The sequence below is a fragment of the Anabrus simplex genome, chromosome 4 (genome assembly GCF_040414725.1).
Source record: "Anabrus simplex isolate iqAnaSimp1 chromosome 4, ASM4041472v1, whole genome shotgun sequence".
NCBI classification, from domain to species: domain Eukaryota; kingdom Metazoa; phylum Arthropoda; class Insecta; order Orthoptera; family Tettigoniidae; genus Anabrus; species Anabrus simplex.
This window is the reverse complement of record NC_090268.1, coordinates 348643766-348670356: the sequence shown is the minus strand read 5'-3', so window position 1 is coordinate 348670356 and position 26591 is coordinate 348643766. Positions and strand designations below refer to the sequence as shown.

The 26591-nt window shown below is 38.0% G+C and overlaps 1 protein-coding gene across 2 annotated transcripts in view; it reads left to right on the top strand.

Annotated features, from left to right (window-relative positions):
* The window catches only part of pav (pavarotti), a 277353-nt gene that overhangs the window by 241502 nt on the left and 9260 nt on the right, over positions 1–26591 (top strand). Inside the window, exon 14 of one of the 2 annotated variants that reach the window (XM_067145760.2) lies at positions 14628–14864. The exons of the other annotated variant lie outside the window; for it this stretch is intronic. Coding sequence (XP_067001861.2) covers positions 14628–14864 — 237 coding nt within the window. The remainder of the gene's footprint in view (positions 1–14627; positions 14865–26591) is intronic. 2 annotated transcript variants of the gene reach the window in all.

The following is a 26591-nucleotide window of genomic DNA, read 5'->3' as shown; positions in this document are numbered from 1 at the left end:
CTGAGGGTCAGAGCTGCCTGGATAGAACATCCTGCTGAGGCCATCAGCCACAAAGTTTTCGGTGCCACAAATGTGGCAGGCTTGAAATTGGAAGGCTGAGATGCTCACTGCCCAACGTGCTAGACGACCAGTCTTTCGCGGCTTGGCCAGTACCCAGCTCAACGCCTGATTATCAGTTTCCAGATCGAAAGGAAGATGTTCCAGGTACATTCTGAAGCGTTCTAAGGAGAGACAACAGCCAAGGCTTCCAACTCATAAATGGAATAATTTCGCTCAGCAGGATTCAGGGCACGTAAAGCATAAGAAATAGGACGACGCCCTTCTTGAAATTCCTGAAGAAGAACACCGGATATGCCTGAGGAAGAGGTGTCCGTCTGAAGGATGAAGCGTTTAGAAAAGTCTGGCATAGCCAGTTCAGGAGCGTTACATAAGGCAGATTTCAAGTCCATGAAGGCTTCACGCTGGGCATCACCCCACACAAATTTGGCATCCTTTCTTCTCAAAGCATTTAATGGGGCTGCACGTTCAGCAAAATTGGGAATAAATTTGCAAAAGAAATTAACCATGCCAATGAATCTGGCTACAGCCTTGACGTCCTTGGGAGGGGGAAAATTCTGGATGGTGGCAGTACGAGACTGATCGATTGAGACACCCCTCCCCGACACAATCTATATATATAAAATAAGAGTTTTGTCTGTACATTGCTCAGAATTTGAAAAGAATGGTATTTCTGTATCGGTCATGTCCATAGTAACAAGAAAATACTTTTTACTTTTCCGTAATGTCTGTCTGTCTGTATGTATGTATGTATGTATGTACACACATCTTGAGAAAACGGCTGAAGAGAATTTAATGAAAATCAGTATGTAAAGTCGAGCCCGCCTGGTGGCCATGATCGTTCTGAAGTCTAAAATCGGTCTAACACCGAGGTTAGCCGGTTCGAGTCCCGTTGGACGAAAAAATTTTCACCATCAGAATGTTGGCCGGCAGGGTAGGGGAGGTGGTGGTATACAATTTCTAATCACTAGATTGCGTGCCAAAAGCCTGGATTAAATTCCAAACCTCTCTGCAGTGCTCATATGGAGTGAGGGCATATGACGCTGTTGATGGTGATTCGTCCGTCGGATGGGGACGTTAAGCTTTGAGCAGACCCCTTGGTGCTATTCGACAGGAGTAGGCTATGTGCCGGCACCAGGTTTCACCCTCTCCCTACCATCATATATCACGTCATTCATTTCATCTCTCATTAACTCCTCTGATGAGGTTGATGTCAGGAAGGGCATCCGGTCATAAAAAAACCGCCACGACAAATTCATCTCACCTCATACCCGACCCCGTAGGGAAACGGGACAAGGGTTGGACAAACAACAAGTATGTAAAGTCGGGGGATGAGCCGCTACAATCTAGGCTGTAAATAATTTTATTCACGCCGAGTGAAATGGTAGTTTAGGGGAAGGCCTTTAATTTAATTCTCGAATACTTAATTGTGAATCTATTTATATTATTAGCGGTCCTATCGATAAATACTGTATAACTAAAGTTACATAGAATTAAATTTCCAATCAATTATGTCTTATACATTTTTACCGTACTGGCTCTGATAACACAGATGATAATGAATTTGTAGTTTTGTTGCTAAGTCCACATCAACGCCTCGCCATGAGAAAATGGGTTAACAGAATTTAATGAAAACCGCTATATAGAGTCGGGGAATAAGAAACTACAGTCTAGGCTGTAAATAATTTTATTCGCCCGAGATGAAATGGTAGTTTAGGGGAAGGCGCCTAAAATTTAATTTTTAAATACCGGTACCTATGTTATTGGTGCTATCAAAAAGTACTACATAACAAAAGTTATAGACAATACAATTTCCGATCATTTATGTCTTATTCAGTTTTACTGTACCGACTATGATAAGAGTGGTATTTCAGAAGGCCTACAATATCGAAAGCGCATAACACTGGTCAACAACTTTACATTGACCATTGTTTGTTGTGATGTCCTTCGTTTCTTATGGTCCCGCTCAACTCCGATAAATGGGATTACTACTGCGTACCGAGTATAACAGCCCGACTGAACATTGGCGGGAAATAGCTGGGGAGTTGGAAAACTTTCTTCTTTAGTATGACATTCCTCTGGTTCATGTAGCCTCCATGGCTCAGACAGCAGCACGTCGGCCTCTTACCGCTGGTAACCATGGTTCAAATCCCGGTCACTCCATGTGAGATTTGTGCTGGACAAAGCGGAGGCAGGACATGTTTTTCTCCGGCTACTCCGGTTTTCCCTGTCACCTTTCATTCCAGCAACATTCTCCATTCTCATTTCATAGCATCTATCAGTGAGTGGGAGTGGCGACCCCATCGTACTAACAACCTATATATATGCTTCATTCCATCCCTGACCCGGTCAGTGACTGGAAAACAGGTTGTAGGTTTTCATTTTCATTTTCCTCTGGTTCATAAATTTTCTGATACTGCAGGTACGTAACACACTGGTTCATCACAGTATTCCAGTTATTCGATCCCTACTCTGACGCTCTGTTTTGAATGAGCTGTATGCACACTTACGGCCAAGGCTCACTTAATAGTAGTAGTATTGCCAGGTCTAGAATTACTATTTAAGCCTATTTCAAGTTATAGCACCACAATTCACTAAATAACTCAAAAGTCAACCCTGAAAAGAGCCGTTTCTTAACAAAAGCTTCTTCCTCTTCACTTTTATTAAATTCTACATTCATTTAATTACAAATTACCAGTGAAGAGGGGGCTTCTCCTCTGGCTTGGAGGGAAAAATTGCCTCCAAATCAGATAGGTTTTACCGTTGCCATTGTGGTGAATTGAGATTTTCCGACTCATCGGGTACTCCTCGAAAACAGATTAGTAAAAAGGCATAGTTTATGCCCTGGGACTCTCCACTATTCGCCTTCCCCCCCACTCCCCCCCGCACCGCAGAAAAAAGATGAAGAGTGTTCACGGATCAGAACTGTCTGCAACTTGGTCATTCCAGCTCTGGAATTCCAGCGTAGTAGTACTGTTCGATAAAAGTGAGAAACTTTGTGGTCTTTCATTTGATGGAGTATATTTCATATGAAAGTATTGATTTTAATTGCGCCATTCCTACTGATGTCATTGCAATGACCTACGTTCATTTCGGTTGGAAAAACTACTAAGACAGTCTTTCTGAGGATGTAAAATGGCTGGTGGAGAGTGAGTGTCTGCCATTATAATGAAAACTCCCCAACGTGGTGGTGACTGATGGTAGGCAAGCGGGCCTATCATTACAATGAAAATTCCCTAACCCAGTCTTCATATGAGAAAAGATGTTTGGTGACTTCCCCGTCGCGTTTCTAGGGTAACGTTAAGAGCTATGCAATTTAATACAATCTTGCTCGCAACGTGTACACTACGTAGCCTAGAATTCTGTATACAATGTAGAATTCCGTAGTGAAGCACGGGTGCATCAGCTAATATATCCTAAGAAGTACATCTGGGGTTGTGCGAAGGAAACATTGGATGCCTTGAGGGTTAGACGTGCTTTACGCAGTCTTTCAAGCACTTCGTTGAGATGGAGTAGGTGTTCCTCGAAGGTTTCACTAAAAATTACGAGATCATCAAGGTAATTATAAACAAACTTGAACTTAATGTCCAATAAGACATAATCTAGTAACCGTGTAAGGACGGCCGCTCCAGTTGCGAAGCCAAAAGGGACGCGCTCAAATTCATATAGGTTCCAATCGGTCGCAAATGCTGTGAGATGCTTGGATTCTTCAGCAAGAGGTATCTGGTAATAGGCCTGATTTAAATCAAAGGTGGTGAAAATTTTTGCATTAGCGAACCAAGAAAAACAAGAGTGCAAATCAGGAAATTTTCAGTGTGCATGTTTCTAGACTGTGAGAATGGACACACAGTATGACTTTATACAGAGTCATCTTAGTTCTCATGGGCACTTTGTTATCCCAAAGTAGATGTCGTACGAGGTTGTTGAAGTTGGAACTGCTAGACTCATTGTTTACTATTTCTTTATCTGCAGTACCTCTGCTGGAAATCATACTCATGAGGTATTTGAATACCTATACACATTGAATGTTTTCACCTTCAAGCTTTATGTAGCAGCCAGTATCTTTCCTACTGTGTGAGGTGAAAATTACGGCTGAGAAAACTTTTTACATTGCAACAACATTGCAATACTGCTAAACACAAACTGTAGGCTTGCAATTGTGTGATACACACTAAGTATTGTGAAAGAAAGAGAGTGAGTTGTCAAAAGCACAGGGTGAAGTGGCTGACAAGGTCAGAGAAAAATGACGGCGTGTACTTGATCAAAATCGTGTATATACAACATTGTGTAAAGTTGCTGACATTCTTTGTGGAAAAGAAGCACTCTTAAACTTAACCAGCCTTGAGAAACATTGCTGTTGACGTGTTAGGTGTTGATAAGGTGAATAACTCCTCCATCGCTGTCATTTTTGACACTGAAATGAATGTGTTGTGGCCAGGTAAAGTACAACAACAGAATGTGTTCATCTTCGTAACGGACACTGATCTGTATATGGTAGGAGTGGAAAATTCTAAGTTCCCATGGAGGGAATTAGATATGTGCCTCTTATAATGGGCTTCAGATAAGTTCACCTGCATACACCCCAGCGTCAGTGGGTAGGGTCTGACACATCCCACTCTGATGAGTCTAGTATCAGACCTGAGACAAAACTGGTTAATAGAGCAAACGCCTGAAAAGCCTTACATCTGATCTGTTTTTGTATGGTAGGAGTAGTGAGAGGTCTTCAATTTCTCTATCCAAAAATGGTGCATGTAACATGTCTTGTACATACCATATATAGAGTTGCTGAAGAGGTCTGAGGGAACTACCCTGACGTGGATAAATTCATTACTAACACCAAGAAGGTTTTTGTTAAGGCTCTGCTTCGAGTTCAGAAATTTAAAGAACAGGCACCATCACTATCCTTACACCCTCAGCCCTTTATAACATGTTGGGTGACTTGGCTTAATCCTGTAAACTTCTGTTGTTTAAACTACAGTGAGATTGAGAAGATCTTCAGTGACTTTGACAGAAGTGATTCATCTGCAATCAAAAATGTACGAGAGTTGTTTTCATCCACCATGTCAAGAAACTTAGCGTAGGCCTACATAATTTCAAATTTCTCTGTAATATCAAAATCCATCACTCGCCTTGAAACTGTGAGCATGCTGTTTTGTGATGCATTATGCATTGTGAGAGAAATTGAGTGTGTTTTATCAAAGCACGGGGTGAAGTAGCTGACAAGGTTAGGGAAAAATTATGACATGTGCTTGACCGACATCCTGGATATACAACATTGTGTAAAGTTGTTGACGTTCTTTGTAGAAAAGAAGCAAATTTCAGCGAAAACAAACTGGAACTTTCTGCTAATGATTCTACCCCCCCACTTTTTTTTGTTTCAAGTATTGCCCACATTACGTTGTGCGATGTAGAAAGAAGTCTCTCCATGTACAAGCCTCTGCTTGCTGACAACCGAAGACCCTTCAAGTTTGACCATATGAAATTGCTTGTCATCCATTGTAACTGTACTAAAAATGAAAGCTAAGAGAGGTATTAATTGTTTCATCTGTAACTAATTGTTAAAAGTAAATACATTTTTCTGTATTGTTTTATTTTTAGGTCATATTTTCAGGGTTTTAGATCATATTTTAGTACATTTTAGGGTATAAATGCATGCATATTTCAAGAGTTTTTAGGTCATAGAAATCAGAGCCCTAGTGATTAATCTGTTACATACGGAAAGGAATAAATTTAAATCTGACAAATTTCAGGTAACTAGCAAAATTAAATTCTAAAACTATACGTGCTTTATTTCTGTAGTGACAAATACTTTTAACAAAGGAATCGGTAATCAATAGAGCTCTGATTTTTATGATGTCATAATTTTATCCTGACTTAATTTTCCATGATTAAGTTAATTTAAGCATATTTCCAACATTTGTGAACAAGGAAAAACACTTTTTATTGGCCATATAAATGCATCCTTATTGTAGCATTAGGACATATTTTGGCCTAATTATCAAATTGGAGTATACTTTTAGTCATATTTATGCAGTATTTAACATTTAACCACATATTGTTTTAAACAACATTTCGTAATGTTTGTGCAGCTGTCTAAAGGGAAGTTTGTTTGTCAATCTTCACTTGGTGATGGCGGGATTTACTAGGAATTGTACCTGAAATAGCAAGAACCCATTTGAGATGCTGAAAGTATGATTCATTGTGCGTGAGAAGGAAACAAATAGCTATTTCTCTCTCTCTCTCTCTCTCTCTCTCTCTCTCTCTCTCTCTCTCTCTCTCTCTCTCTCTCTCTCTCTCTCCTGATACACAACGTTCAGTTTCCTTGTTCTGTGGGGTAGTAGAAAGGAATTTCAACCACAAGCTATCTATGCCCCTCCAGAGTATCCTTTTGTATTTGCTAATGAGTATTCAGTGTAGTTTCAAGATGCCTAAAGTGCTCTGATAATACGAGGTTGCAAAGTTTTGTTAAAGATTTCAGTGAAACGTATTTTAGTACTGATGGATGCATTTTATTTTGTAAATTGTCCAAGGTGAAAATTATGGCTGAGAAACTTATTGCAGTGCAACAACATTGCAAAACTGCTAAACACAAGGGGCCGATTGCAGAAACGATGACTAGTTTTAAGCCTTAGACATCGTCTACCTAAACAACGTCTAAATCAAGCACGACCTTCCATTGCATAAACAATGTTCAGTCGATGTATAACTAGACATCGCTTAAAGTTTCAATTTTGGTTTGAAAATGGAGACAGAAGGATCTTTCATGCCACTCTTTGCTTGTCGCAACCAATTAAATTCGTCGGTGCGTGCGCCGAACGCCGGTCAGCTGTTTATCTTCCTACACATTACTCAAATATGGCTGAGCATGACTTGCCCACAGATAAGAGTATCGCTTTCGGTGAAAAATAAATATAATATTATCGACACTAAAGCGACACTCCACCATACGGAGAAGTGTAGCTTTCATTATAGCGTTCTTATAGTGAGTGTAATCTGCTCATAAATACGGTAGCTTTGATGAAGGCAAGATGAAACAATAGTAATGTGTAACCAAGTGTGCTGTAGATTGTAGGTTCGAAACACATCATCGGCAGCCGCAAATTTTTTTTTTCCGTAGTTTCCCTATTTTTACATCAGGCAAATACTAGGGCTGTTATTATGACCACGGCTCTTCTTCCCCAGTCCTCTTTAAACAATAATCACCACCACTTGCCTTTTCCTATCTGATAATTGCCGAAAACTTATACGATTATATATATAAAAAACCCATACAACCTACTTTTTAGTTTTCACTATTATGTGTGTTTACTTGGCAGTAAATGTAAGTGAATCCCCCCCCGGTCGATGTATGCGAGTCCTTTGACGATCGGAGCACGCAATTCTGATAAGTATGTAGTCGAAGTGACCTATAATTCCATGGAAATTACCCTATGTATATAATAAAATATATCGGTTGCCAAGAATTGTATTCAAGTTGACAGTTACCGGACTGTCACTTTGTGAGTCTCAAGAAACAAATCTCGAAAAGCGAAACCTTATTTTAAGATCCATCTCCCCGTGCATGTCAAACGAATTGCTGCGATTTAGCAGCGGTCGACCCACAGAGTGACCGTTGGACTAACCTTTCTTCCCGGAATCGTCTCAACATGATAATGCAAATTACATATTTCAATGTACATAACCTCTGATTGTGATTCACTCCTCTCATTTGAGGTTAATCAGTGCTCTTGGCAGTGTTTAAACATGACCGGTTGAACATCGGTTTTAGACAGTGTCTAAGTGATAAATAACGTCTCTGCAATGCGGCAGCCACACTTAGGCATTGTTTAACCGTAGACATCGTCTAAATACCATTTCTGCAATCGGCCCAAGCTGTGTAGAGAGAATCGGCAGCGGAAAACAGGCAGCAATTGCTATTTGAGAAACCACTCGGCAGCTCATCTAAATTGGACAGTGTATCTTCTCATTTTTCTAAGGATCTTCATGAAATGATGGTTTCATCAAACATTCCTTTATATAAAGTAGAGATTTCCAAAATTTCTTAGAAGTACACAACTTCTCCCATTCCCTCTTTAGTCCATGTTAAAAAAAGAACTATCCGACTTCCTGTTACGGGTATACAATGAACAAAATACCGTATTTAATTGTGTATTAGACCCTGTTTTTCCCCATTTTTACAGCCAGAAAAAATGGGCGGGGGGTCCAATTTGCGACAACCTCAAATTCTGTGCAGTGAACACATGACTTGTAGGCTATAAAGAGCTGTAAATTTTATATTTAAACATTCTACACTATTCTTTAACAAACTTATGAATGTATTTGTGTTATACTGGCTATTTTTGATGGAAGGCAGTATTTATGAATGTAAAAAGATAAGAAATGGAGAACACAACTTTTAGGCCTAGGCCTATATATAAAGTAAATATACTGGTAGTCAGTTTTAATTACTCTTATATCACGTCATTTGTTACATATTAATTTCTCTGGTGAGGTTGACGCCAGGAGGGGCATGTGGTCTTAAAAACTCGCTACGAAGATTCGTCTCGCTTCATACTCGATCCCGTAGGAAAAAGAGATAAGGGCACCATATGGTCTTAAAAACTCGCTACGAAGAATCTTATCAATACAAGTTTTATTTATATAAGATCCTACTTACAGTACCGGTTTCGACTTTTTATACAGTCATCTTCAGCTGTACATTAGTACCTTCACATAAGTCAAAGTTGGTTAATATGCCTTGCCTAGTAGAAAAGCCATAATAATGGAATGTGCCCAACGTTTAAATTGGGCATGTTTCGAAGTAAAAGCTGGCTATATGTACCATCTAAGAGTGTGTGTGTATCTTTTAGAACTAAAATTCGTGTGGATTAACTTACTTTAAAAGTACAGGTACATAAACCTTTCTTATCTATAATATACGAGAACTATCAATACGGAAAATGAAACTAATAAATCAAGATACGAAGAATCTTCTCGCTTCGTACTCTATCCCGTAGAAAAAAGGGATAATATTTAATATTTAATAGAGAAATGTACACTCAAGTTCAAGCATTAAATAAATTTCACATTTCAGTCTTTGCTATAGTCTGTAATTGTCCTGGTTCTTTTCATGCAAGTTATGATGTGGTATCTACTAGACTTCTGCCCACACAAAGTGCACTTACAATCTTCGTCTGGCCAGTCATTTGTCTCTGTCAGTTGAGCAGTAGGTCTGCCACACAGTAAACCTGATCACTGCTTTCATTTGAATTATCGTCTTGCGCCACCAACTTCACTGCAACCAGTGTGTCGTCATTCCAAGTGATGTCATCTTCACTGCCATCTTGTCGGCTATAGCAGCAGCAGCCCTGCATTCGAGAGCATTCGAGGTCCCATCTTTTTGAACCTTTTAAAAATAGTTTCATTCCTGTCTATAGAGTCCAAACAGTGTGAATATATTCCCAAATGGTTTCTGGAGATGATCTCCTATATTCCCAGTTGGTGTATGTGTAGCAGAAGCCACTCCTTTTGAATAAAGCTGATAACTAGCGTGTTACGAGTTGTACTTCCAAATGTAGTACATACTGACTTGCAAGCATTCTTTTAAAACTGCAGCTGTTCAAAGCCAGACCCTTATTTTAAAGTATATTCCATGCTTGTTCTCTATAATCACATCAGGATTTACCTGAACAGCTGTAAATGAGATAAGAGAGTCCTCATTGTTTAGGTTATGTACCTACGTTATCACCAGGATAGTGACAAAAAAGTTCCACGATGGAAAGAATAAAAATAAATAAATAAATAAATAAATAAAGTTTGTCACATTTATGAATATCTACAGATGTGCTAGTAATACTTTTATCATGATGTTTAATTTCGTATGTTCGTTGTCTCCATTTCTTATTATTGTATACCCTAGTATAATTTGTTTGGCGTCTCCGAAAATCGTTAAGTCAGCAGAAACATAAAATTATATTTATTTATTTATTTATTTATTTATTTATTTATTTATTTATTTATTTATTTATTTATTTATTTATTTATTTATTATTCGCTAATCAGCCAACTAGGGACCACAATAATTTTCATCATACATTCTGGTGTTTACTTAGTTTTCTGTAGATCTAGTAGGTTTTCATTAACTTGCTGTGTTGAGCACAGCATTCATCCGACCACTTTGCACCAGTTGTGCACTTCACACACAGAAGTCACAATGCTTTTTTTGAAAAAGTCTTGTTTGTGCATGCATTATTATTATTATTATTATTATTATTATTATTATTGTTATTATTATTATTATCAGGCACGTTGGAGAGTAAAACAGTCGTTATGACTGGGTAGTTTTTATCACGTTTTAAACCTACTTCTCTCAACAATAAAAATACCTATATTGGCCCGAGTTACGAGATATTAAACAATCACTTTGTTAATGATCTTACCTGCTATATTAATAGCAACAAATGTGAATATTTCTCAACTAAAGTAAACTTGTTTCCTCATCCCGAGGTGGTGCAGCTCTTTTCAGACATGCCCCCAGTGGAGGAGAGTTACATGTGCAATTTTTACTGCATATCAACCTTCCTGCCATTTGTAAATGTCTGGCAGTTCAGTACCGAGAATCGAACTCAGAATCCCAAGAACGGCAGCTAATTGTGCTAACCATTACGCTGGCGGACATTCGTAACTACAAAACACAGACATATAGCATGACTGATGCATGCTTGCAATGCTTGGGTCAGTCACAAAACTATTCACCTATTTTTGCGACGTCATCAGAGCTGCAGTAGTCCTGCGCTACGGAGGCGGACATTTCTTAACTACAAAACATAAATGTCATCAGAGCTGTAATAAGACTTGTACCCACTTCGAAGTGGGTTATCATCCACCATGTAAAGAAACTTAGCCACCGGGCGAGTTGGCCATACGGTTAGAGGCACGCAGCTGTAAGCTTGCATCTGGGAGATGGTTCGAATCCCACTGAAGATGGCTTTCTGTGGTTTCCCATTTTCACACCAGGAAAATGCTGTGGCTGTATATTAATTAAGGCCACAGCTGCTTCCGTCCAACTCCTAGGCCTTTCCTATCCCATCGTCGCCATAAGACCTGTCTGTGTCAATGTGACGTAAAACCATAAGAAGAAAAAAAAAAAACTTAGCCTACATAATACAGTTAGTAACAATGTAAAAGACTTGTACATCAGTGATTTGATGCAGTCAGGGCAGCATGTAAGTGTAAAGAAAAAGTGTATTAAAATTGAGTTCAAGCAATAAATACTGTAGGTAAGGAAAGGAAACTCATGTCCTCGTCCTGAGGTGGTGCAGCTCTTTTCAGGCTCACCCCCAATGGAGGTGAGCTGCATGTACCATTTTAACAGCATACCAGCCCTCCTGCCATTTTTACATTTCTGGCAGTACTAGAAATCAAACCCGGACCCCCCCCCCCTCGAGGAAGGCTGCTAATACCATTAACTGTTGCACTTTGGAGGCGGACAACATAAAAACTGTAAACAGGGAAAAGCCCGTGCAGGAAAATGATAAGAGCTGTTGGGCCCAAAAGAAATTCATGGAAGAACTTGAGAATAACCTCAAACGTATATCTCGCAGTGTAGTGTAATTAATGATTCTTGGTAAGCTGAATGAATAGCATTTTGGATAAATTAGGTGAAGTCATGGTAGATGGCAGAGGATGTTTGCGAAATTAATAACTGTTTCGATAGAAGGCAGTTCAGGTTTAGGAAAGTTTATTCTACTGAAGCTCAACTTGTAGGATTCCAGCAAGATATAGCAGATATCCTGGATTCAGGAGGTCAATTGGACTGTATCGTGATTTACCTATCTAAGGTGTTTGATAGGGTAGATCATGGGAGACTACTGGGAAAAGTGCGTGGAATTAGACTTGACAAAAAGTGACTGAATGGGTGGCTATGTTTCTAGAAAATAGAACTCAGAGAATTAGAGTAGGCAAAGCTTTATCTGTCCCTGTAATAATTAAGAGGGGAATTTTTCAAGGCCTTTGTTTTCTTATATATATATATATCAATGATATGTGTAAAGAAGTGGAATCAGAGGTAAGGCTTTTTGCAGATGGTATTCTGTACAGCGTAATAAATAAGTTATTAGATTGTGAGCAACTGCAAAATGACCTCGATAATGTTGTGAGATGGACAGTAGGCAATGGTATGAGGATAAACAGGGTTAAAAGTCAGGTTGTGAGTTTCACAAATAGGAAAACTCCTCTCAGTTAATTATCGCGTTGATGGGGTGAAAGTTCCTTTTGGGGATTATTGTAAGTACCTAGGTCCCAATAATAGGAAAAATCTTAATTGTGGTAATCACATAAATATGATTGTAAACAAAGGGTACAGATCTCTGAACATGGTTATGAGGGTATTTAGGGGTTATAATATGGATGTAAAGGAGAAGCATATAAGTCTCAGGTAAGACCCCAACTAGAGTATGGTTTCGGTGTATGGGACCCTCACCAGGATTACTTGATTCAAGAACTGGAAAAATCCAAAGAAAACGAGCTTGATTTGTTCTGGGTGATTTCCGACCAAAGATTAGCGTTACAGAAATGTTGCAAACTTGGGCTGGGAAGACTTGGGAGAAAGGAAACGAGCTGCTCAACTAAGTGGTATGTATGTAATGAAAATTGTATATAAATTGGAAACAATTAAGTTTATTGAAGTGGTCAACCTATTGAATACAGTACATTCACGAGAATGTTTATAACTTAAGCATGACACTTAAATTGGTGGGACATGTTTCGCCCTTCTTGTACACATCGTGAGGCTGAGAGATAGGCTGACGAAGCCCACAACAAGGGTGAAACTTGTCCCACCAATTTAAGTGTCATGCTTAAATTATAAACATTCTCACAAATGTATTGTATTGAATAGGTTGACCACTTTAATAAACTTAATTGTTTCAAATTTATAAATGGTATGTTCCGAGCTGTCAATGGAGAGATGGCGTGGAATGACATCAGTAGACGAATAAGTTTGAGTGGTGTCTTTAAAAGTAGGAAAGATCACAATATGAAGATAAAGTTGGAATTCAAGTGGACAGATTGGGGCAAATATTTGTTTATAGGAAGGGGAGTTAGGGATTGGAATAACTTACCAAGGGAGATGTTCAATAAATTTCCAATTTCTTTGCAGTCATTTAAGAAAAGGCTAGGAAAACATCAGATAAGGAGTCTGCCACTTGGGCGACTGCCCTAAATGCAGATCAGTATTGATTGATTGATTGATTGATTGATTGATTGATTGATTGATTGATTGGATTGATTGATTGATCATTTAAGAAAACAGAAATTGGCTCCAAAAACCAACACCACTAAAAGAAATACATATTAACGGTACTAAAGTTAAAATTCTAACAAAATTCAAATACCTAGGCGAGTTAATAAATAATTTAAATGAAAAAGTTTCAGTTCAGATAAAGGCGTACATGTTATCTAAGGCACAAAAATTAACATGGGAAACTTACAAAAAGAAATGCTTATCCATTAATGCAAGAATCAAGCATTACAATACAGTCATAAAGACAGAAGCCACATATGCCGCAGAAACATTATTCCATCTAAACAAACAATCCAAAACTGACAGATTGCAGAAGTTCAAGAGTCGAATTGTAAGAACTTGTTTCAATAAAAGCTATCAAAAACATGGTCAGTGGCGAATAGTACCTAAGAACGTTGTATATCAGAAATTAGAACCCATTACTGATACCATGCGCAAGAAAAGACTAGGGTAGTTTGGCCACATCCTGAGAATGCGAGATTTGCGACGTCCTGAAACAGCTAGTGCAGTACAGTCTTCTTCAAAAAATATAACTGGATGCAGATAGACAAAAGAAATTAGGGAGGATGTGAAAGAAATTTTCCTTACACTGGATGACACTTTGGATAAGAAAAAAGTAAACACAGCACTTAAAAATATGACTTTCCACTTTATACTCACAAAGAAGAAAATCCCAGCTAGAACACTCTCTACTCAAGAAAGGGCAAGAATATCAACACGTATGAAGAAGTATTATGGAGGACCGCAAGGCTCGGACAGTTCCTACCAAGAAATCGACAAACCAAAGGGTTGATAAAAGTGATCCAATGTGGTCTCAAAAAAAGCAGAGGACTAGCATTGAATTTGGGTATAGTACTCCTGTTTGCAGGCATTTGGGAAATGAGAATGATAATTTAAGGAGGATGAGATAGAACACCAATGCAATTTTGACCACTGGGATAAGGCATCAATGTTGTCACACATTTCTTTCTTTATACTGCAATATTTGTAGATTATATGATTTAGTGTATGTAATGAAATGGCAATATTTCAAAAGTACAGCATTGTTTTATTGGGGATTAACACAGCTAGAAGTTTGGAAATGTAGGCTGATGAATGAGTAAATACAGAAGTTTAAAAAAACAATTTAGCTGTACACTTCATTATTTAGAAAGCTGTTTAGGAGTACTTTTCTGTGAGTCATAAATTCATTTTATTTAGACTGTTGTTTTTTCTGAATGATACTACTATTATTGTTATTAATACTTCCTTGTGTAGATGCCATGATGCAAAGAATATTAATTTGCAGGATGTACCAGCGTCAAGACATCGACGTTCTCAGTCATGTAATGCTGAAGTGTGGCTGGATCACAGAGCAGCAATGCCTACCGAATTGGGTACTGTACTTCAGCCGCAGATGAAACGTCGAAAATCTGTTACAAAGCTCACTGATATAAATGATGTTGCCAATCCAAAAGTTTCAAAATACTGCCTCATGACCCAAGAACAAGATTCTGGAGGAGAGTTAGAAACACGTTTGTATAAGGTAAGTTAAAATGGAAACACCTGTCAGATGATCTGTTTTGGTAAATCATTAAGGATATATTTGTATTCCTCCTATCTACTGAACTAAATACCATATTTATAAAAATTTGACGGCAAAAGTTTGGGGTGCGGGTATACAGCACCACGACTTATAGAAATCTGAAAGTTATTTTTGTGCTCACTTTGTTGGCAAATCTATTCCCGCCAAAACAAAGAAGCATGCCGCATACATATCACATCATTAATGTGGAGTTTCTTTAAGATGGCCAGTGTGAGTTCTCATGATAGGTCTTCATGGCTGAAGAAAAGTTCCTCATTAATTGCACAGCTGGAAAAAAGTACGATGTGGACTAGTTCTATGCATGATAGGTGAAAAAAATAAGGTTCATCTTGAATGCAAAAGTAATAACCGCTGTGCATTTCACAGACAAAAAGTGAAGTTTCCAGAAATCGAAAACACAAAATGCAATTGTCTGTCTGTTAGGTCATCAGCCCAGAGGCTGGTTGGATCCTCAAATAGCATCACCAAAGGTTATGCCGTTATAAGGAAAACTCCAAAAACCAATGGCAGCACCAAAATGAGGCATACTAGGCAAGATGAGGAGTGAGGTAGTTTACCATTGCTTTCCTCACTAAATGCAATTATGTGACAGAAAAAATACAGATTGGACATGTGATCATGAGTGAAATGTGTTGGTTTCAAGCTGTTGCAAAAGCAAGAGAGTTGAAAATTACGGATTGTAAGGCTAGCTGTGGATGGCTCACACGTGTTTCTGACTGAAATAACTTAGTTTCCATAGAAAAACTAGCACTGCACAATGTCTCCCAACCAATTATGAAGAAAACCTTGTGAATCTCCATCGTTTTTATCGGTTCGTGCCAGTGAAATTATATTTAATTTACAAATTGGTAATGCAGAACAGACGTATGTCTTTTAGTGTAGTATTTATGGTTTTTAATACGTAGAACAAGTAGTCCGCTATAGTGAATACGGCATGTACCCATGCTAACAGCAGTTTCTGTTATCTTCCTTTTTCTTCTTGTTTCCTACCGTTTAGTCCCGCATTGGTGCAGGGTTCGCTTTTAAACATGCAATCCTCCACTTCCTGCGGTCAAGGACATCAGCTTCAGTGCTGACTACAAGATGCATGTCTTCCTTGATGCAGTCAAACCTTCGCTTATTGGGACGACCTCGGGATCAAGAACCTCCAGGATCAAAATGGAGGGTTGTATGTATCATTGAGTCCGCAGGGCTTCGGATGATACGACCATACCATCTAAGTCGTGCTTCTCACATCTTCTCTGGAATAGGTGGCACTCCCAATCGCCTTTGGACATCTTCATTTCTGACGTGGTCCAGTCTTGTAAGACCCAGTGACCAACGTAACATTTTCATCTCCATACCATGTAAAACCTGCTCATGTGTCTTAGTTGTAGGCTAGCATTCCGATCCATAGAGTGCAACTGGTTGGACCCTGAATTTGTAGACTTTTCCTTTCAGGTGGGTGGTAATTTTCTTGTCATATAGCACACCAGTGACCTGACACCAATTCAGCCATGTAGCATTTACTCGTGCTCAGGTGTCTGGTAATGTCTTTCTGTCTGAGGTCATGAGTGATCCAAGGTATTTAAATTGGTTGACTTTAATTAGGTCTTGGCTGTCGATGTGAATAGTATCATTGGTTTGCAAGCCACATTGCACGTACTCTGTTTTAGTGATGTGAAGGTGCAAGCCATATTCCCCTAAATGGTCTTTCCATATTTGCAGGAGATTTTCCAGATTTCTTTAGAACTGATTTGCAAGGAATACATGAGCATATAAGATGGTCCAAGGGTATGGCTTCTGGATTTCAGCTTTGGCTGTATTTGTACATAGGATAAATAAGAGAGGTGGCAGTGCTGAACCCTGATGAACCCCAACATTGATAGGAAATGAGGCTGAGATCCCTACCGGACAGCAAACCACACTGGTACTTTGTCATAGGAAAGTTGGGTCTGTCGGACATAGGCTTCTGGAATATTATGGAATCGGAGGGCTTTCCAAATAAGATTATGTGGTATCCGGTCAAAAGTTTAGGTGTAGAGGTTTGTTTTTCTCTCTATGTTGGTTGTCCCGACCCCTTTGACAAAGCTGCATTGGTTTGTAGAAATTTGTATGATGTTTCGTAGGCGACAATCAAGAATACGTTCAAAAATCTTTGACATAATAAACATATTGGTCAGTGATTGACGCATTCACCATCATAGGATATAACCAAATTGGGCAAAGATATCGAATTTCTCAGAGTATCGCTCACAATTTGAAACCCAACTTTCTTAAAAGCAAGTTTAAGAATCCTTTTTTTTTTTTTTTTTTTGCAAATTACTAAAACCCAAACTAGAACAAATAAGCTTTAGCTGAAAGAGTAGATCAAATTTTTGTACAAGAAAAAGCCCTTTCTTTTTAACCATAGGTTATATGAGACTCACCTCGAAACTACAAGTTTACTTTGGGATGCTCACTGGAACCTATTTCAAGTCCAAGTTGACAATAGATTATTTATTGTATTATCAAAGAAATGACAAACCCTAGAGAAAAAGCTGCATACGCTTAATGAACTCTAAACTCAACAATAACTATGCTAAAGAAACCAACAAAAACACTAGGCCTAACTTACCCAGCCAATTTCACCCTCCGATCATAAATTTGTCCAAGGTACCATTGAATGAAGAGGGAAAGTTCCATTTTAGCCAGGGACCTAATTTTAACACTCTGAACACAGTCATCACTACAACAGTAGAAGCAGAATTAGCCATTAGCAAATTCGCCGGCAGATAAATAAGACAAAGTAAGAATTGAAGTTAAAAAATTAAACTCCACTCTTAGCCCAAAAAACCATATTAACTCCCGTAATTCACCCCTTACAACTCATGCGACAATAGCTACAAGGATTCGATTCTCATACAAAAGCAAATACAAGTTCTCAAAAAGAAAATCGATGATAATCTTATAATTACAAAAGCATATAAAGGTGACACTACAGTCATAATTCTCAAAAACAAATATGTAAGCAAAACGAATCAATTTTTTAAAGATAGCCCATTCTCTGCAGTAAAGAAGGACTCTACCTGAAGAATCTAACATCAACTTAAGCAGACCCTCAAGAATACTTCATATCTATTGACAGATCAAGAAAAAACTAAATTAATTAATATGAACCCAGGTTTACCCACTGCCAAAGCCCTCTCCAAGGCACACAAACCCAGTGACCCTGCTCCACCTGACTTTTCCTATCCTCTACTCTACATTTCCCTTTCCTACCTTTTCCCTTCCTCCTACTTCCACACATCTCAGCAACAGTTCCCTGTCCCTCATCTTCCCTCTGTTGTTCTACCTGGAGTGACTTGTACGGATTTCGCACAGACACCTGTCCTGAATTCTGATGCTGAATAGAGCCCTTAGCCTGCTATCTCCTTCCCCTTAGAACATTAGACCACCTGTCTTCTACAACTCCCCCATTTCCTTCCCCTCCCTCTTGTATGTATACCTACTGTAACCTGTACATTGTTTGAGGGAGTCCTATCTTCCTTCCTGTCTTCTGTGAGAATCTTAATTATCTCCCTCAGACTCTCCAACTCCTCCCTCTTTAGTGTATTTTCAAATAGTTCTTAAAAGACATGGGCTCTTCCATTTTTTCAATTACTAAGACAGCAACAATAAGCTTTGTAATCTACTATGAGATGTTATGGCTGATAGTCTCAAATGAGACAAAATATGTTCCAGGTTATGTTTAATAAGTTTTTTTTATATTAAATAGTTTTCACTTGTAAAGTGAGGTGTATTGATTGGGTGGACCATTGAACCTAACATTGTTTCTTATTTTAAGTGGTATGTTCCGAGCTGGAGAGATGGTGTGGAATGACATTAGTAGACGAATAATTTTGAGTGGTGCCTTTAAAAGTAGGAAAGATGACAATATGAAGAAAGGCTGGAATTCAAGGGGACAAATTGGGGTAAATGTTCATTTATAGGAAGGGGAGTTAGGGATTGGAATAATTTACCAAGGAAGATATTCAATAAATTTCCAATTTCTTTGCAATCATTTAAGAGAAGGCTAGGAAAACAACAGATAGGGAATCTGCCACTTGGGCGACTTCCCTAAATGCAGATCATTAGTGAGTGATTGTCCTCATTCGCCCGATCACTAACTATAGACCGAGTCTGTTATATAAAGCATCGCAATTCATTCAAAGATTTTTAAGAAGGAACTATCATTTTTTGTTGAATAAATCAGTCAAAAACATTAAAGAATTGATTGACAAATTAAAAAAGTTCAACATTCCAATAATTCTCTCCACTCATTCGATATTGTAAACATTTATCCTAGCGTACAAATCTCCAAGGTATACCCCATCATTCAAAACAGTTTAAGCAAATACAGCAGCCTAAGTATATTAGAAATACAGGATTTCATGTCTTTGCTTAAATTAGTTAAAAGCAACAATTATTTCACTTTCAATTATGTTATTTATCTTAGCCGAGATTTACTTGAATTTTTTGGAACACACCAAAATTGATGATGATGATAATAATAATAATAATAATAATAATAATAATAACTTTGATATGGAGCCTCCTTGGCTCAGCCGGCAACGCGCGGGCCTCTCACCGCTGCGTTCCATGGTTCAAATCCCGTTCACTCCATGTGAGTGTTGTGGCGGGACAGATTTTTCTCTAGGTACTCCAGTTTTCCCTGTCATAATTCATTCCAGCAACACACTCCACTATCATTTCATTTCACCTGTCATTCAGTAATCATTGCACCAGAGGAGTGTGACAGGCTTCAGCAGCCAGCACAATTCATATCCTTGCCGCTAGATGGGGCTTCATTCATTCCATTCCTGACCCGGTCGAATGACAGGAAACAGGTTGTGGATTTTCATTTCATTCTGCCCATAGGTAGGATTGCTTATAGATATTGGATTATTGGAATGGACTTGGTTTTTGGGCGTGGGTGTGTTCCGCCTGACCAGTGTAGATATTTTATTCTGAATCTCGTACAACCAGGGCCCTATAATACATGACAGGAGTGACGATTTTGACAATTATGTCACATCTGACAAATTTGCCAATATGTCATGACAATTTTCTGTTTCACAAATTCTACAAGTTTCTCTTACGTGACAGGGAAAATATTGTAACTTGTAAAACTTGTTTCATAAATGTGATATTTTTATGTCAGATCCTGAACCTTACTGTATTTCACTCTAGATGGCTCTGAAGAGCGATATGGATCACTGAATGTGACGCACAAACGATTTACTGTTATTACAAAACGGTAAAATCCAAGACTGAAATTTAACGTACGTTTTGTGCCTAGTCACTCAGGAAGAATAGCAACATTTTCATAAGATTATAAGATATTAAACAGCCAGTGCAGAGGAAACAAAATTTGCTCTTGAAGTGTGAATGAATAACTTTTATGTTTGTGACTGCAACTGCTGTCCTACAGAATTAAATGTATAATGTATTCAGCTGATATCTTGCTAATGCAAAATTTATCTTTTGACTATAAAGTCACTGTAATTGAAAGTTAGGTTAATCTGCTGTTTAAAATTCTGGCGTGGTCTCATTTCAATTTCTTCATTACTGCTACTACCACTGTTACTAGAATTCATTATACACAAGAGATTTTAAATTACAAAACAGTTGCAAAAATAAACTCCCTAGTTATATACACATTACAAAATATGTCAAAAACTAATGACATGTCTGTTTCATAACACTACATGTAGCCTACAATTTGACAAATTTGTCAGCTCTTTACCTGTCAATTCAAAAGTTTTATGAAACCCATATTTCTAAAATTGTCGTAAAATCCACAAAATGTCACGACAATTTTGTAAATTTGTTGGTTTTTATGAAACACAGAATTGTCAAAATATAAACCTGCCTGACAATTTCCTGTCACCTGTAAAATTGTAACTTTTATGAAATAGGCCCCTGGTAAACCAAGTCTCTTTACCTTGAATTTGAGTGCCTTTATTAACAAGATGGAATATAATTTACTGTAGACGTGAAAAAGGGTAGCTGTAATATCATGCTATGAAGGTAAATGATCAAACATGTTAAAAGGAGTTATTAAAAGAATCTGTAAGTACATTCCTTTGCATTATATGTTTTGGTAGGATGGCACTACTCTGCCCTAATTTTGTCCATTTTATTTCCTTCTGAATTTTCAATTTAATAAACTTATGTGTTATCCTTTATTCCTTCTTTCTTTTTAGTTAATTCTTAGTTACTCTTTTGGTATCTCTGGTGGGGGAGAGGAGTTCTAACTTCCGACTGTATTACATCTGCACTGGTCAGGGATCTACACAGGCCTATGTGTGGGTTGTACAGCACTACTGCGTTCATATCGCTGCTAGGTTTATCATGCTACGTATGCACCCTTTACTGTCTGTTATGTGTTTGCTTAGGCTAGGGATCTGGATCTGCATCAAGGCAGAACTATGGGGAGTAGGCAAAAGTATCATGAAGCAAAGAAAGCTTGTTAGAAGATTGTACAAGAAGAGAAACAGAAGTGCTGGGAAAACTTCACAGAAACCTTGCAAGAGGATGTTAAAGGAAGTAAGGAAGTGTTGTATGGATTGGTTAAAAGCAAAGTAAACAGGAGAGAAGATGAAAAATTTGTAAGGACAGATACAGGAGAAATTTTGACACAAAGAGTGGATATTCTCGAGCAGTGGGAGGAGTATTTTGCTAAATTAATACCCATATTCAAAGAACTGGAGGAAGAGGAGGAACATGAAATGGTGGAAGAAATCCAATATGAAGATATAACGACGTTGGAAATAGGAGCTATGAAGAAAATGAAACATGGCAAAGCATCAGGTATGGATGAGATGGCTATAGATACGATAAAGGCAGCAGGACCAATAGGGTTACAGTGAATATATAGATTATTTTCAGTGATATGAAATTTAAAAAAACCTTTAGATTGGAAGAAGGGTCTGATAATCGCAATATTCAAGAAGGGTGATAAAGAAAGAAAGCAGCAACTATAGGGGAATCGCCCTCATTTCACATGTAGAAAAGATCTTTTTTGAGGGGATATTAGAGGGAAGGATACTATGTACAAGATGTATTACGTACCCATAACAACTTACGGAGCAGAAACTTGGACAATGACAAAGAAGCATGAGAGTCGAATACAGGCAGCTGAAATGAAGTTCTTGACGAGTATGATACAGAAGAGTAGAAGAGACAAAATAAGGAATGAGAAAACCGGGAAGAAATTGGAGTGGAAAAAATGAATGATAAAATAGAGAAGAGCCGACTAAGATGGTTTGGGCACATAAAGCGAATGAGTGACGAAAATGCCAAAAAAGGTGATGGAAATGCAAATCCAAGGAAGGAGAGGCCGTGGACGACCACGATTGAGATGGTAGGATACCATCCAACGCAGCATTATAGAAAGAAACCTGGACTGGGACACAGTGTTGGAGGAGGAGTGGTGGAAAGACCGAAGAAAGTGGAGAGGAACCATATTTGTCCCTACCCGGCTACAGCTGGATAAAGGGAAATGATGATGATTAGAGGGAAGACTGAGGATGAAAGTAGAAAAGGAAATGGAGAAACAACATGGATTTAGAAGAGATAGATCAACTTTTGATCAAATTTTTGCATTACGGAAAATGATGGAGAAAAGATGGGAGTTCAGGAAGGATTTTGCAATATTTGTAGATATTGACAATGTACAATGGAAACTCTTCTGGGATGCAGAAGGTAGGCAGAGCAGCACAAATGATGATAATAATTTCGTGTGGCTATTTCTAGCCGAGTGCAGCCCTTGTAAGGCAGACCCTCCGATGAGGGTGGGCGGCATCTGCCATGTGTAGGTAACTGCGTGTAATTGTGATGGAGGATAGTGTTATGTGTGGTGTGCAACTTGCAGGAATGTTGGGCACAGCACAAATACCCAGCCCCCGGGCCATTGGAATTAACCAATGAAGGTTAATATCCCCGACCCGGCCGGGAATCGAACCCGGGACCCTCTGAGCCGAAGGCCAGTACACTGACCGTTCAGCCAACGAGTCGGACAGTACAAATGATCAAAGCCATGTATGAAAAGTATGTAAAAGAGTGTGAAAACTAAGGTAAGACAAATTGGTTCAATGTAGAAAAAGGACTTTTCCCATCATGGTGTAAGACTTACTCCAATTTTAGAAAGAGACATTTAGAAAACTTGTTTTCTTTTCTTTCTTCACTGAATATAGCTTTATTAAATATTAATGCTGTAGAAGTACACAGTAGCAAGAATTCATAATGGCGAAAAACTTATTCGTTATAGCAGATTGTCGTTACATCCAATTTTCTATAAAAGTCTGAAAATGTACTGTTAAAAAAAAATTAAAATCTGTATGAAAAGATAATCAGTTAGTTCAGTACTTCTGTTCTCGTGGATGACTTCCATACTGTGGCTTAGTTGTTAGTTATTTTCTAATTCTGATATGTGAATGTGCTTGTTCAATTTCATTCTAAAAAACTGAAGGAAGGAAGGAAGGAAGGAAAAGGAGACATCCTGGTGGAATAACTTACTTTATTATTATGAGGTATCATGCATGCGGTGAAAGAAAACTAAAAGCATGGAGATAGCTTTGAAGACTGAGACATCAGAGAGCTGAAAGTGATTCTCTTTTATATATGTATGTCAATCCTCATATAAGAATCAGTTGAGCCACTCATCCAAGGAGCAAAGTATTTAGATTTGAGTTCTAAGGGTTGTGAGATCTTCAGTTGTAGGTATTAGGTAAATTGGAGGTATCACATATAATTTACAAAGTTTATTCCACCTACGCAATACTGTGCAATAATTGCAATGTCTATAAATACATTACAATATGTTAACAAAGGACTACTTTCGACACTATGTGAGTCATCATCGGCCTAACTAAGATACACTTATGGATTTGCCGAAGTACTAAGACAAAATTACATTGTGGAAATAAAGGAATGAACTGTGTATGTGATGCGGTAATGTACATTTAAAATGGTGGAGTGATGAAATGTTATAAATAAAATAATGTTGTACTGATCAAAGACAAATAAAATTTTACATCAGTTACAATTACTGTAGGAACAGTATCACACTATTTTTTTACAGTGATGATTAAAATATGCCCTTGTTAATGAATACTATAAACCTGCACTTTAAAAGTGTAAAATGCCGGTTGAATGCAAAGTCCAGATACTTCTATTGAGTTCAAAATTTCAAGTGCATCTTCAGGTAGAGAAGTGAAAGTTGAACATTGGTGCAGAGGGTGTCTGTCTTGCTTGAAGTCCAATATTTCTGATACAGAAATTAATTGTAGATAAAACCATACAACATTCTTATGATATAATGGATTCTTGCTGAGGTGTGAGGAAAATTCCCAATCCAAGTTGGAACCAATAGAACCTGATGATGAAAAAGTTAGAATTTACGCAAGAGATTTTATAGGAAGGGAATGGCGAAAAACGAAGAAAGAAAACAATGATTACTCACCTTGTGCGCATTGTGAACGACCTGACCCGTAGAGTGCAACTAGAGGAATGAGAATGGCATGGAATAGGACGGGAAGAAAGTTGGTGAGGGGAGGAGCAATCCAGTGGATCGTGTGGCATGCGAAGGGAGGGGGCGGGGAAGTGGGAAGTGGCTTAAGGCGGGGCCGACGGATGGGGGAATGATGGTGATTGTATCGGCGGAGGACCTTTAATTAACTTAAAAAAAGAATTTTGATCCACTTAATTTGTTTTTTCTGAAATAGGTAATTAATAAATTAAATAAAATTTTAGACTTTTTTGTTATTTCGTTAAGGTTAGAGTTAGCATTAAAGTACTGGTCCAGACGTATGTAAAAACTCTCAGTTATATTAAGCAGAGGGCCCTTGTTGGCTATTTCAAGAATGTCCATGTCTAGTTCAATATTCAGGAGATTATGATTGTAATCGACCATATGTTGGCCGATAGCTGAAAATTTATTATATTTGACTGCATTGATGTGTTCCAAATATATTAAAACTTCTTCCAGTTTGCCCCGCATAAGAAATATTAGTGCAGGAGTTACATTTGAGCCTGTAAACACCTGATTTTGCGTACCTGTTGACCTTGTTGATGTGTGACGTGTTATGTAGAGTGTGTGCATTGCCTTTTTTCTTGAAAATATTAGTGATCCTATGAATTTCGTTATTAAAAGTGAAAGTGGAAAAGGATTTGTATTTAGGTAGTTCTTTCTTAAGTGTTGTTTTGGGACGAAATTTATGTTTATTGATAATAGTTGCTATAAAGTGGCTACCAAAGCGGTGGAATTTTGCTATACCGCGAATGGTATTCAATTCAGTGGAGAGATCTTCCTTGGTCAAGGTTATGTTGAATGCTCTGTGAACTAGGCTATTATATGTTGCTCTTTTGTGAGTTTGGGGGCGAGTTGAATCTTGAAAAATAGAAACGGTAGATTGGGTGGGTTTTCTATAAATTTTATAGGTTAAAGAATCTGGATGTCTTATGATGGTTAGATCTAGAAAGTTGATCTTTTGATCTGTTTGTGATTCCAGATATGGGAGTCGATGTTATTTAGCCCTTGAAGGGTGGTTGATTTTTCATTTATAATTGCTAGAACGTCATCGACATACCTGGCCCAGAAGAGGATATTATCGAATTTGTTGTTAATTTTAGTGTGTTCAAGGAAATCAAGGTAAATTTCCGCAAGAATACCTGAGGCCAGTGAACCCATTGCGAGACCATTCTGTTGGTAGATGATGCCATTGAACGTACAAAAGTTGTTGTTTACGACCAGTTTAAGTAACGTAATAAAGTCTTGAATCTCTAATTTACTCAAATGACTATTTTTGTTCAGGTTATTTTCAATGATGGGAATTAACTTGGAAATTTGGATGCTGGGGTACATGTTTAAAATATCAAAAGGGTGGAGAGAATAGTCAGGTTGCATGCTGAACTTATTTAGTTTTAATTCATATGTGTTTTTAATGGCTTCTTAGATAAGAATAGGTAGTTATTCCTTAAGAACCTCTGGACAAATTGCAATGTTTAGTACAGTGGACTCGGTCTATAATGATTGGTCGAATGGGAACACCAGCCTTATTATCTTCGGGAGAGCTCTGGCAGTAGGAAGACCCGGGTTCATACTAATAAGTTGACTTTTCTCTTGTTCGGTAAGTAGAAACGTGTTGTTTTTTAAGGCTTATTTGAGGACTTTTTGCGTAGATTCTTTTTTAAGTACGGAAAAAGAACTGTCTGTGAAGAAATCGGATGTTTTACTGATGTATTCATTTTTATCGATAATTACTGTTGTGTTGCCTTTGTCGGCTTTAGTCACAATTAGATCGTTGTCTTTTCTTTTTTAGGGCATGTAGAAGTTTTTTCTTGGCTATTATTTTCTTCTTACTAATGTTATCAGAAAGGTTGGGTGAGTTATTATGAGAAAGGATGTTGTTGAGCTTCTTTTTTTACCTCAATTCTTAATTCATCTTGGTGTATCTAATGGCATTTTTGAGATAGCCAACTCTGATTCTGTAATCATTGTGACAGTTGAACTAATTGTATTCGAATTGGCTAAAATTACTTGTTCATTTTCACTTAGGATTATTTTGGATAAATTGATGATAGGTGGATGGAACTGCTTGCAGTAGTCTACAGGTCTGCTAATGTGTCTAATTTGATTGTCATGAAGTTTAGAGTTCTTTAATT